Here is a 13,299-nt window from a genome sequence, read left to right on the forward strand (position 1 = left end):
TCAGTGGGGAGTCTGTTTCTCCCTCTGCTCCTCCCCCTGCTTGTGTTCTCTCTGTCAAATAAATAAAATCTTCCAAAAAATAATAAAATCATAAATTGGGTACTGTAAGTGTCTATTACAGTGTCTGTCCCATGGAAAGCACTCAATTATGTTAGCTATTCATGTTATTATAGCAACTTAATGTCCAGAACTTATCCCAAGGAAATGACTTTTGGGACTTCATCAAGATCAAAAACTTCTGCACAGTAAAGGAAACAGTCAACAAAACGAAGAGGCAACCCGCGGAATGGGAGAAGATATTCGCAAACGACACTACAGACAAAGGGCTGATATCCAGGATCTATAAAGAACTCCTCAAACTCAACACACACAACACAGATAATCATGTCAAAAAATTGGCAGAAGACATGAACAGACAATTCTCCAACGAAGACATACCAATGGCTAACAGACACATGAAAAATGTTCATCATCACTAGCCATCAGGGAAATTCAAATCAAAACCATAGTGAGATACCACCTTACACCAGTCAGAATGGCCACAATTAACAAGACCATAAACAATATGTGTTGGAGAGGATGTGGAGAAAGGGGAACCCTCTTACACTGTTGGTGGGAATGCAAGTTGGTGCAGCCTCTTTGGAAAACAGTGTGCAGATTCCTTAAGAAATTAAAAATAGAGCTTCCCTGTGACCCTGCAATTGCACTATTGGGCATTTACCCCAAAGATACAGATGTAGTGAAAAGAAGGGCCACCTGTACCCCAATGTTCATAGCAGCGATGGCCACAGTTGGCAAACTGTGGAAAGAGCCAAGTTGCCCTTCAACAGGCGAATGGATAAGGAAGATGTGGTCCACATATGCTATGGAGTATTATGCCTCCATCAGAAAGGATGAATACCCAACTTTTGTATCAATGTGGACGGGACCGGAGGAGATTATGCTGAATGAGATAAGTCAAACAGGGGAAGTCAATTATCATAAGGCTTCACTTACTTGTGGAGCATAAGGAATAACACGGAGGACATGGGGAGATGGAGAGAAGGGAGTTGCGGGGAATCACAGGGAGAGAGGAACCATGAGAGACTGGGGACTCTGAGGAACTAACTGAGGGTTTTGGAGGGGAGCAGGGTGGGAGGTTGGGTGAGCCTGGTGGTGGGTATTATGGAGGGCACGGGTTGCATGGAGCACTGGGTATGCTGTATAAACAATGAATTCTGAAACACTGAAAAGAAATTTTAAAAAATGAATAAAAATTTAAAAAAAGAATGTGGACAAAAATTCAGCTACAGCTGTCATTTCCAATAGTAACAAATGGGGAACATCTTAAATGTCTAACAGCATTGGATCGATTACATTCACTACCCTACATTTATATAATGAATGAAATGATATATAGCCATTAAAGCTGGCTCAAATATTGAATCATGTAAAAAGGTTTATGACAAAGTATTAAGCGTAAACAGATATAGAGTGTCCTGCACTTGCAAATTGTACGTTTTAACAAAGAAAGATGAATACATATGACAGGAAAGACACACAAAATTGAGGGCACTTATAAGCACAGGCTCACAGTAGCTGTAATTGGCCAATCACAATAGCCAAAAGGTGAAGACAGCCCAGAGGTCCAGAGACAGAAGAGTGGGTGAACAAAGTGTTTGTCCATACGGCAGGAAAGTCCTCAACCACAAGGATGCACTGACAGCTGCTGTGACATGGGTGGACCTCAAACACGTCATGCCAGAGAAAGAAGCCACCACAGAAGGTCATGTCTCACATGAAGTACCCAGAGTCGTCAAGCTCATGGACATGAAGCAGCTCAGAGGTTAGCAGAGGCTGGAGAAGCGGAAATAGAGAGCGATTGTCTAACGGGGACAGAGTGTCAGTTTGGGAAGATGAAAAAGTTCTGGAGATGGATGTGGTGATGGTCGCACAACACTGTGAATGTATTTAAGGCCGTTCAATTGTACACCTAAAAATGGTAAAATGATCAATTTTATGTGAAGCGTATCACATATTCTGCCACGTGCACAGCAAAATTAGGAAAGGAGAACCTTACCGAAAGCAACCACGAGCAGATTAGGAAGAATCGTCCAGTCAGCACACTATTTACATGGCGCAAAGCAAACTTGCAGACGGGAAGACGCCAGGACAGGAAAAGCAGCTCCTGGAGGGCAGCGGCAAGCGGAGCTGCTGGACAGGAACTCGCGCGGTTTGTAGTGATGGAGTGGGATGCTTCTTTCTTTATGCCTCTGAGTGCGTGAATTCTGGCTAATCTACAGCCAGATTTTAGAAATCAACCAAAATTTGTCATCTTCATTTCATAAATGTGTGAGTTAATCTTGGGAAGCCCCTTTGATTCAGTGTGGCCTGACACCTAGCCCTGTAGAATCCTATGGTATCAGATGAAATCAGCAATCGGGGGGGCCCCTCCAGGTACGCGCATGGGGTTTCCTTGGTTAAATGCTGGTGGACTGAGAGGTCACCAAGGTAGCAGTGAAGAGGCTGTTCAGAGCCCTCCACGGCACTGCTAGAGCCCATAGCTGTGGCTGGGGAACACTGGGTATGACATAAAAGCCTAATTTGAGAATGCCTATATTAGGCATCTGTATTATGCTGCTGAGGCCATCGGGCAACAGAGGCCCCGAGATGGCAGGAGCCCACACAGCTGGTACCAACACCTGTGGTCCAGGCATTGGTGCTTTGGGACCCGCTGGCAGAGGTCAGGGCACCAGGAGGTCTGGCAGAGCCATTCCTGACACACACCGCCCGGGCCAGGTGTCCTCCCTGGTCTCCTCTGCTCTTGGACACCCGCTCTTGCTTAATCAGCAGAGAGTGTGAATGTGACGACCCGGCAGGCCCCCACTTCTCTCTCCTCTGCAGCCCGAACCCTCCCGCTCCACCACTCTGCCACCTTCCTTCTCTTCTGGAGTCACCTTGCTTAGCACACGCATACCCTGCCCCAGGGGAAGGGGAAAGGAAGCTCTTCATGGGGCGCACCCCCATCTGCACACGTAGGTCAAGTCCTGCCTTGCCTCACTCATTACCACAGTCCAGACACACTAGGGTCCACTCATGCCCTCTGACACGGCTGCCGATGGTAAAAGCCAGAGACAACACTGCTGACACGTTTATCTCCCAGCACCAGCTTTGTGAGAAAGAGTTTCAGATACTTACTTTTTGTTCTTTTCTCCTTTGGTGGGTGCTGGAAACGCCAAACCTGCCAGACTGTGGGCCAGCAGTGACTGCTGGTAAACCCGTGTCCTGCAGCCAGTGACTCGGAACAGTGTGGGGCTGAGCACGGTGCTCCGGCATACAGCCAGGACCAGTGCAGCGCGGGGAGGCTGGGGCCGGCGTCCTGTCGGAGCAGCCCTGCCCTTCCAGGTCCCAGACTGGCGCCACTCCGAGATCTTTTGAGGCTGGTCTCCTCCCAGGTGATTCAGACTCACACATCTCACCCCTGTCACCCCTATGGCAGCCAGTCTTCACAAGCGCTGGGCGGCCGCATGTGTCATCAGAGAAGGCAAGGCTCAGAGAAGCTGTTCAGGGTTCAAAGCTGCTGCCCAGCACTGCCTGCAGCCTTGGGCTTCCGCTGTTCCCACCCTGAGCCACCAAGAAGCCCTTGCCTGTGTCCCAGCAGTTCCTGGAAGGCAGTCTCAGCCACCACCAAGCTCCAGAAAGGTCATTTTAGGAGGTTCTGATCTTTCCCCAGGAAAATAAAGACAAAGAGTAAATGGGCTTAAGAAATCACTGATATCTGTGGGGTTAACGTGTTTATTAATTCCCACACACATTTTCCAACTTGGGAAGAGAGGGCAAAATCAGCCAAAAGGCCTTCTAAGAAAGGAGCTGGGGTGGATGAGAGATTTTAAGACTTACCCCTAACCAGCTCCGGAAGGATACATAATAACAATTTATAGAAACATTTTTACCACCTTTGAACAAAATACAATTTTATCCATAGTTTTCAAACTCATTTTCCACTCTCAAGAAAATGGAAACTCATATTCTTGTCCAGAGTTTGAAGTATCTTGTTTTAAATTTTTCCTTGCCCAGACAAGCTCCTACTTGCCTCAACAGGGTCTGCCAGCTTACATGAGAGCACACTAATTCTCAATCCGCCCCTTGCTCTGTGTGATAAAAAAAACTGTAGGGAGGAAAGAGAGAGACAGGAGTTAATTTAAAAAATCACTACATATATAAAGTTGAAAACCAGTGACCACAGAAGAGAATGCAGTAGAGAACCACGACGGGCTGTTCTGCAGGTGTGTGTGTCAAGTCTAATGACTGCTCTAAGACGAGGGAGAGAGTTCACATTGAGGGAGTTTGGGAGGGAAATGACATATCTGGCTCCTGACAGTAATTTTATAAAAATCTGTGTTATTTTTCTCATGACATTTCTCTTTGGTAGGGAAGTTGAAGTTTCAAATCCAATACATACAAAAGAAGGGTATAAAGTGTGTTCAAGGAGACGCTGGCCTAGGCTCCGTTGGAAGACCAGGCCACTCTCACTCTCCCGGTCATGAGTTCAAGTCCTGCACTGGGTGTAGAGATGACTTAAATCAACAAATAAAGAAGTTATATGTAAAAATAAAATGTGTTCAAACTAGTAGCTGTGACAGTGTTAACCTGTGGTAGTCACCTAAGTCTGACAGGCTCTGGGGATGTGATAATGCAGTTTGTTAAGAACAATGTCTTATTCTTGACATTTAACAAAGCACTTTCACCGATGTTTTATTTAATACAGTGGAAGGACACGTTAGTTGGCCATGCTAGTTTCAAAGACTAACAGGAAAACACAGATGAACGTCAGGAAACACCGAAAGGCCGAGATGGGCGATGAGGATAAGCGAGTGTCTTTCAGCGGAGCACCCCCGCCCCTACAGTCAGGGTGACCTCATTCTGCAGGGCTCGGCCCCTGTCCTGGCCATGGCTGAGCTGTTCTCCACAGTAAGTTGTAGAAAACAGTGATGCAAAGAGCAGTCCTACTCAGGGCAATCCAAAGGAATCCTGTCTGTGTGAAGACACAGTCAGCTCTTCCCGGGGAAGAGGCGGGTTTTGCTATCTACAGAGAACCCCAGTTCAGCACTGCTGTCAGCCTCTGCGTCTACTCTTTCAAATCTTTTTTGAATTCGTTTTTTAAGAACCCCTTCCTAGGGGCACCTCTGCTCAGCAGGAAGCCTGCTTCCCTTCCTCTCTCTGCCTGCCTCTCTGCCTACTTGTGATCTATCTGTCAAAGAAATAAATAAAATCTTTTTTTAAAATTCTATAAAAAATAAATTAAAACAATTGAAATTGTTAGATTATCATGATCTTTATTTTGTGATAGAATCCTTTTATATATGCTTAAAATCTGTTCAATCTGACTTAAACACCTTTTAAACAAGTCCTTTGGAAAGGTACAATGTCCCCCTTTTTGAGAACAATTTCTTCTTATGTTTAGATCAAGTTAGGGAAACTATAAGGAACCTGCCATGGATTTAAACTGATCAAACTCATTAGCACTGGCACCACTTGTCTGGAGGGAAGCGAAGTTGGTCAGAGATCTGAGCGTATTCCGCTCTGGGACAGACAGTACGCAGAGGGATCCATGCTAATGGCGGAAGAGATCCGGAATGTTCCTGCAATCCCCCTCCAGCCTAGTAATAAAGAGGCCTCAAACCAATGTGCTAGGAATTATCAGGGAGTCCATGGGTAACTCCATGTCTGCAACCTGCTCAGACGTGCTTAAGGCCCCACGGAAAGCAGCGCTGGGAAGTGGGCACCGCGGTTTCTGAGGCTTAGCTGGAGCGGGTACAGTGCTCCCCAAGACTATGCAGAGTACCCGAGAGATCACAACTATTTTTGTGATTATACCAAGATGCCGTTTGCCTTTCTCACTCTCGCTCTTGGGAAGAACACACTGTGCTTCTCTAGAGGCTGTGGGCATGGGATGACATCACTGCTGACGGTTTATGGAATGTCGGCTCAGGAACAGGTTTTAAATTATTCTCAGTGTCACGTTCTAGCGCAGTAAGTCCTGACAGATATAACTCTCTTGAGACTGATAGAAGGAGAGAGCGTAGGCTGTAGCCCATCTCACCTGTGACCTGGTGTAAGTAGCAACATTTCTGGATTCCATTTTCTGCATTTGCAAAACAAAGGAGTTTGTCTCCTCCCTTTTCACACCTTTGATCCGAAAGATTCTGTGACCCTCCCACGCTGAAGTGTTGTTAGTGGGGCTCCGACTAGAGATGCAGGATCACAGAGCTCCAGAGGGTCGCAGAGGCTGATGAGTGGTGGAGCTGGGACTCAGACCCAGCCTGTCTCTCCCCTGCATCCAGGCATGTGACTGTGCCACCTGATGCTACTCACGGAGGTGAGGAGCACTGCTCCATGGGCGGGACAGGGGCGGGACAGGGGTGGGGTACCAGCTTTGACTCTACAGCCCAGGGCCCTCGTTGGACAAAATATAACAGATATTGTCTTTGTTGGTCTATTTCTTTTTTTATCCCCCCCAAGATTTTATTTTTAAGTAATCTCTACACCAGACGTGGGGCTTGAACTCACGACCTTGAGATCAAGAGTTACATGCTACCTCAGGGTTGCTGGAGGTTGGGGTGAGGGATAGGGTTAACTGGATGATGGACATTGGGGAGGGCATGTGTTGTGGTGAGCACTGGGGGTTACCTAAGACTGATGAATCACAGACCTGTACCCCTGAAACAAATAAGATATTATATATTAATTGATTGATTTTAAACTTTAAAAACTTTTTTAAAAAGAGTCACATGCCCCACCGAATGAGTCAGCCAGACGCCCATGTTGGTCTATTCTTTTGGCGTCACGTGGAATCCCTTTATAGTACACGAAACAAGCAAACAAACACCTAATTACTTGCACTGTTCCCACATTAGCCAGAGTCGTCTGCATATCTAGGACAGGACATTATTAAAAATAATAAATTCTCTAGTTTATTAGGTCATACTCCAGGATTTTCTTACTACTTGAACATATAGAATAATATAGTACTGTAAAATACACTAACTTTTAAATAAATTTTGCTTCTTTCCAGAAGAAATTGCCACTTCAGTGCTGTTTTCTGTTCATCCGTCATTGCAAGAAACTCATTTACCTGGTTAAAACAGACAAATATTTCCAAAATCCTTGTAAATAACTCCCCTTAACAATGTGAAACTTGGCTTTGTGCACTAAAATGGAATTTTGCTTTTAGTAATTACAGCTCAGTTGCCTTCATGGAGGCGATAAGGTCAGAAAGTCTCCAAGCTGAATCTCTGACACCAGTCAGGTGGCTCAGCCCAGAAAACTCCCCTTGAAAACCTGACACAGGGGGCGCCTGGGTGGCTCAGTGGGTTGAGCCTCTGCCTTTGGCTCGGGTCATGATCTCAGGGTCCTGGGATCGGGCTGTCTGCCCAGCAGGGAGCCTGCTTCCCCCTCTCTCTCTGCCTGCCTCTCTGCCTACTTGTGATCTTTCTCTCTGTCAAATAAATAAATCTTAAAAAAAAAAAAAAAAACCTGACACGGGCGGGGCTGGGGGCTCATGGCAAACCGCACGAGCTGGCACTAATAGAAAAGCCGAGAGCCTGTCATCGCGCGCACACACCCTGACGGAGGACGGCACTGTGTGTGTTCTGACTCCCTGCGGGGTGACTTCCTCCAGCAGCTGGTGAAGCATCCCCAGACCCTCCTTCTGCCTCAACACATCAGCATCTCCAATGTGCTCTGCACACTGTTACTCGACTATAGGAAACGTCTTCTTTCTGCCCCACGGTCAGCAGCCCCGGCCGCTGTCCCCAACAACAGTATCAGCTGTCATCTGAACACGTGACAAGCAATTATTTGTTCAGGGAAACAACGCTTGTTTAAATCAGGCTTGAGTTTCTTCCCCAGACCTCTTCATGAATGACTTAATTTCTACCAACTGTTCACCGAAGTAACCTATCCTTAAGGGGAAGAGAACTCAATTTGGAATTATTTCAAAACACGTCTTCCTTTCTGTCACTTACGGTGCAGCCTAACGTCTCCTCAGCAACCCGTCCCGTGAGACTGCAGGCCTGGAGGGTACCTGTGTGGTCCGTGAGGTCAATCAGCAAGTGGAAGCTGAGAAAAACAGACCGAAATTCCAAAGAATTTTTGTTGCAAGCAGTACAAGTGCTGGATGCTTCATTTACAACATAACCACAGCCTGAGCTGAAAAGAAACAGAGACAAGGATAAAATGTAAAGGCCATAAATGACCAACCGGATCTCCAGCAGAAGAACCACGCTCCCTTAAAAGTCTTAATCAGTTATATTGGGGACCTGGGTGGCCCAGTGGGTTAAAGCCTCTACCTTGGGCTCAGGTCATGATCTCGGGGTCCTGGGATCGAGCCCCGCATTGGGCTCACTGCTCAGCAGGGAACTTGCTTCCCCCCATCTCTGCCTGCCTCTCTGCCTACTTGTGATCTCTGTCAAATAAATAAATAAAATCTTAAAAAAAAAAGTCTAAATCAGAGTAACTTCAGAGTGCCCAGCACAGTGCAGGATACCAGACAGATATACGAAATAAGGAACAGCACAACGTGCAATCAATCCCATTTTTACCGCCCTGCCTCCCACCCTGCCCCTGCTAAGGCTCCTTTCCTTTACCCCTTCCCAGCTCTAAACAGCGTGAGCCCCACCCCTCTATCCTGTGCTGTCCTATTCCTCCCTACTGGGGGTAGGTCCGCCTGGTCTCCCCAGCTCAGGGCTTTGAGGGAAGAATCCTGTCTCGTGCCTAAAAAGCCCGAGTTCCACGAATGCTCACTCCATGCTTCTGTGCTAGGCCTTGGGCACCTCAACAGAAAAATCCTAGGGAGGGTCAGGTTCACACCCAGAATGCTCTTGTTCTGCTAGTGATGCAATCTTCTCTCTCTAAACGGTGATGACACGCCATTCCCAGTTTTGAGGCAGGTCTTACTTTACCCAATTTGGACAGAAAGACTAGAGGGTGTGATCTGAAGATAGTGCTTTCCTGTCTGGGCTCAGATCACTTTTAAGGTAAATTTCAGATGCTTTTCCTCAGATATCAATATTAAAGACATAGGAAGAAATTAGGGAGACAATAAGTTTTTCAAAAGTTTTTGAAAAATGTTCTTCATAAACTAAACACTTGACTTACACAGCAGCCTCCGCTTTGGTCTTTTTCAATTTTAATAGCAAATCATAAAATATTTTCAAAATCCATAGGTCAGTATCTTGACTATGGTGGTAGATACACAAACCCACACATGTGATAAAACCCTACAGAACCACACACACACACACACACACACACGCACGACTGCAGGTCAATGTGGTGAAATTTTTTGTTTTGTTTTGTTTTAAAAGATTTTATTTATTTATTTAACAGACAGAGATCACAAGTAGGCAGAGAGGCAGGCAGAGAGAGAGGGGGAAGCAGGCTCCCCACAGAGCAGAGAGCCCGATGCGGGGCTCGATGCAGGGCTCGATCCCAGGACCCTGCGATCACGACCTGAGCCGAAGGTAGAGGCTTAACCCACTGAGCCACCCAGGTGCCCCTGAAAATAGTTGTTTTTAAATGCTGTCCCTTGGGGCACCTGGGTGGCTCAGTGGGTTAAGCCTCTGCCTTCGGCTCAGGTCGTGATCGCATGGTCCTGGGATGGAGCCCTGCATCGGGCTCTCTGCTCCGTGGGGAGCCTGCTTCCCTCTCTCTCTCTGCCTGCCTCTCTGCCTACTTGTGATCTCTGTCTGTCAAATAAATAAATAAAATTAAAAAAAAAAATAAATAAATGCTGTCCCTTGCATTGCTATAGGACACAGTAACCAAAATAATATTCTAATATATTATAAAACAACAGTTTGTCATCTCACTTAAAACTTTCTGGAAGCAGGGGTGTCTGGGGGGCTCAGTCGGTTATGCTTCTACTTTCAACTCAGGTCATGATCCCAGGGTCCTGGGCTGAAGCCCCAGAGTGGACTCCCTGCTCAGCAGGGAGTCTGCTTCTGCCCTTCCCCCTCTCCCAGTTCATGCTCTCTCTCTCTTTCTCTCTCTCTCTATCTGTAATAAATAAACAAAATCTTAAAAAAAATAGTTTCTGGCACCATTATATCTTCATATTTTAGGATTACAGAAACACAGCAAATCAAATTTTACTTTGAAAAGTTATTGTAACCTTTTTTTTTTAAATTTTTAAAAGATTTTATTTATTTATTTGACAGACAGAGATCACAAGCAGGCAGAGAGGCAGGCAGAGAGAAGGAAGCAGGCTCCCTGCTGAGCAGAGAGCCCGATGTGGGGCTCGATCCCAGGACCCTGAGATCATGACCTGAACCGAAGGCAAGCACTTAACTGACTGAGCCACCCAGGCGCCCCGTAATTGTAACCTTTGAATCAACATAGTTTGCCTTGGAAACTTCAGCATGGGTTATTTATTTATACATTTATTTAAAATACATAACAACTGGGACACCTGGGTGGCTCAGTCATTAAGCACCTGCCTTCGGCTCAGGTCATGATCCGAGTCCTGGGATCAGCCCACATAGGGCTCCCTGCTCAGCAGGAAGCCTGCTTCTCCCTCTCCCACTCCCCCTGCTTGTGTTCCCTCTCACTGTGTCTCTCTCTGTCAAATAAATAAATAAAAATATTTGTAAAAATAAAAATTAAAAATTAAAAAATAAAAACAAAATTAAAAATAGCATACATAATAACTGTTATGTCAAAGAACAGCTTTAACTTTTATAGAGATTAACATTTACTAACAATAGTTGGTCTTTATTTCTTATAAGAAGCAGCTTGCTGACAATACGGGCTGCTCACCATTGGTGTCGAACTACTGTCGTGGCGTCATCATCAATATTCAGCGTAGAAATGTAAGCATAAAGAATTCCATAGAAAGGGTCAGCCTTCCCTTCATTCTTCGAAGCTTTTACTTTTAATTGCTCAACTGTGTAGACATCAACTATTGTATTTACTGAAAATAAAAAGAAGTTATCACGGCTCTCTATATATTCTAAAAATTCCAAAGGATTATATCTAAATAGAAAAACTGTAAAGTTCAGGGTTGCCTGAGTGGCTCAGTCATTAAGCGTCTGTCTTTGGCTCAGGTCCTGATCGCAGGGTCCTGGGATCAAGCCCCGCACTGGGCTCCCCGCTCTGGGGAGAAGCCTGCTTCTCCTTCTCCCACTCCCCTTGCTTGTGTTCCCTCTCTCACTGTGTCTCTCTCTGTCAAATAAATAAATAAAATCTTTAAAAAAATGAGAACATGTAATAGCTTCAGTTAAGTAACAGAAAAATTATTACATTTGCTGTATTAAGACTGATTATATAAATGGACATAACAACCAAAAATAATAAGCAAAAAAAGGGAAAGAATGAGAAATTTAATTCATTTTATGTCAATGGAGACTTTCTGGTCATCAGAAGATGCCATTAAAAGAGTGGGAAGGCAAGCCTCAGCGTGGGAGACAAAGGACTCATATCCAGAATATATAAATAATTCTTAAAAATCAGTAAGAAAAAGGCAGTCAGCTCAATTTTTTTTAACTTCTATTAGATTGGGAAAAGGTTATAGAAACCTCTGAAGATTATTTATTTATTTATCCCAGAGAAAGTGAGAGCGTGTGGGGACAGAGGGAGGAGCAGAGAATCCTGAGCAGACTCCGTACTGAGTGCAGGGCGCCACACAGGGCCCAATCCTACAACCCCAAGATCAGGACCAAAGCCAAAACCAAGAGTCAACACCCAACTGACTGAGCCACCCAGGTGCCCCAAAACTTCTAAAAGTTTTAAATAATCTTTTAGAAAGTGGAAATATAGCAGTTAAAGGAAAAGAATATGGTATCTTCTACTACATGAAACAAAAAAATAATTTAAAGGTCACTTACAATCTACGGATTCTCTCAAGTAACTGTCCATCTCAGCATCCAGAGGATTTGTTTCTTTATTTTCTCTTATAAAATTCAACAGGATGTTAGCTTCTGGGGTATCTTAAATAAAAGATGCATAATATAAGTGAAAAGCAACTGATTACTTTTTTTTTTAAAGATTTCTTTATTTGAGAGAGAGCACACATGTAAGCAGTGGGGAGGGGCAGAGGGAGAGAAAGAGAGTCCCAAGCAGACTCCCCGCTAAGTGCAGAGCCCAACACGGGGCTGCATCCGAGGACCCCGATCGTGACCTGAGCTGAAACGGAGAGTCGGCTGCTCAACTGAGTGAGCCATCCAGACACCCCAAGATTTTATTTATTTATTTACGTATTTAGAGAGAGACTGTCAGCAGACTCCGCGCTGAGATGGAGCCAGAGGCAGGGCGTGACCTCATGACCCTGAGATTAAGACCTGAGCCGAAATCAAGAGTCAGACACTAGGCGCCCTCCAATATTATTTTTAATGGTAAAAGTGAAGACATATGAAAACACAGTCAAATAGAATATGATGCAGCCAATTAGCAATGTGAAACGGTAGTCTACTAAACGAAGAGACACACACCAGCTACTGTTGAAGAGCAGCTTATAGAATGATGTGGTGTAATTTCCTTTCAATTGAAAAGGCATAAATATATACAGGAATGTGAAAGTACCTGGAAGAGAAACGATTCTCTTATAAGATGGTGAGATTATAGGGGCTTGTTGTTTTCCCTTTTTGCTATTACGTATTTTCTTAACTTTATATGTATTTCTTTTTTAAGCAGGAAAAAAAATTTTTAAGTGCATTAAAAAGCCTTGCTGTTTGCCTTAGGACACAAGTATTCTCAGGAACAGTCAGATGGTGTGCCCACAGGCGAGAACGTGATTTGGAAAAAAGGCCCCCACCTGACTCTGACATCCTTCAACCGCAAGCCCCCTCAGCCTCCAACACTTAGTGGCCTTTCAGCCTTCCCTCGCCTACTCCAACATTCTACAAACATGCTGCTGCTTGGACCCCTGGCCCCTTGAGTCCCTGACTCCTGGGGCAGAGGCAGGTGTTTCCTCCTCACTCGCATTTAACCCCGAGTCTAACCACTGTTCTTTCACATAACGAGACCGAAGCCCCTCGTGAGCAGGGGCCTCCTCTTCAGCTCGGTAGTTCCAGCAACTGTCCCTGGCCATCTACCCTTCGCAGCCTGCCCTGTGCCAGGAAGGACGCATGTTATCTCAGTACTTAGCAAATAAAAGCCATTCAACAGATGTTGGTAATTAATGAGTGAATGAACGACTGGATGCTTCTGAAACACTGGCAGGAGCACTGCACACCAGGCAGGAGCCCGTGCTGCAGTGAAGCTGCAGAAATCGAAGCGCCAGGCTTCCCTCAAGCACTGCTGTAAAGGTCCCTCCTGACGACA

The 13,299-nt window shown here is 45.4% G+C and overlaps 1 protein-coding gene across 6 annotated transcripts in view; it reads right to left on the reverse strand.

The window, feature by feature from the left end:
- Positions 1 to 1,282: 1,282 nt before the first annotated feature.
- MEIOB (meiosis specific with OB-fold) overlaps positions 1,283 to 13,299 on the reverse strand; it is a 30,766-nt gene continuing 18,749 nt past the window's right edge. For 5 of the 6 annotated variants that reach the window (XM_047713696.1, XM_047713699.1, XM_047713698.1 and 2 more), the window contains exons 10-14: positions 11,865 to 11,966; positions 10,798 to 10,951; positions 8,007 to 8,190; positions 7,028 to 7,114; positions 1,283 to 4,147 (exon numbers count right to left, since the gene is read on the reverse strand). In XM_047713696.1, coding sequence (XP_047569652.1) covers positions 4,037 to 4,147; positions 7,028 to 7,114; positions 8,007 to 8,190; positions 10,798 to 10,951; positions 11,865 to 11,966 — 638 coding nt within the window. In that variant the 3' untranslated portion in view covers positions 1,283 to 4,036. The other variant, XR_007124466.1, reaches the window with a different exon arrangement.

This window comes from Lutra lutra, chromosome 18, assembly GCF_902655055.1.
Source record: "Lutra lutra chromosome 18, mLutLut1.2, whole genome shotgun sequence".
In the NCBI taxonomy this organism is placed as follows: domain Eukaryota; kingdom Metazoa; phylum Chordata; class Mammalia; order Carnivora; family Mustelidae; genus Lutra; species Lutra lutra.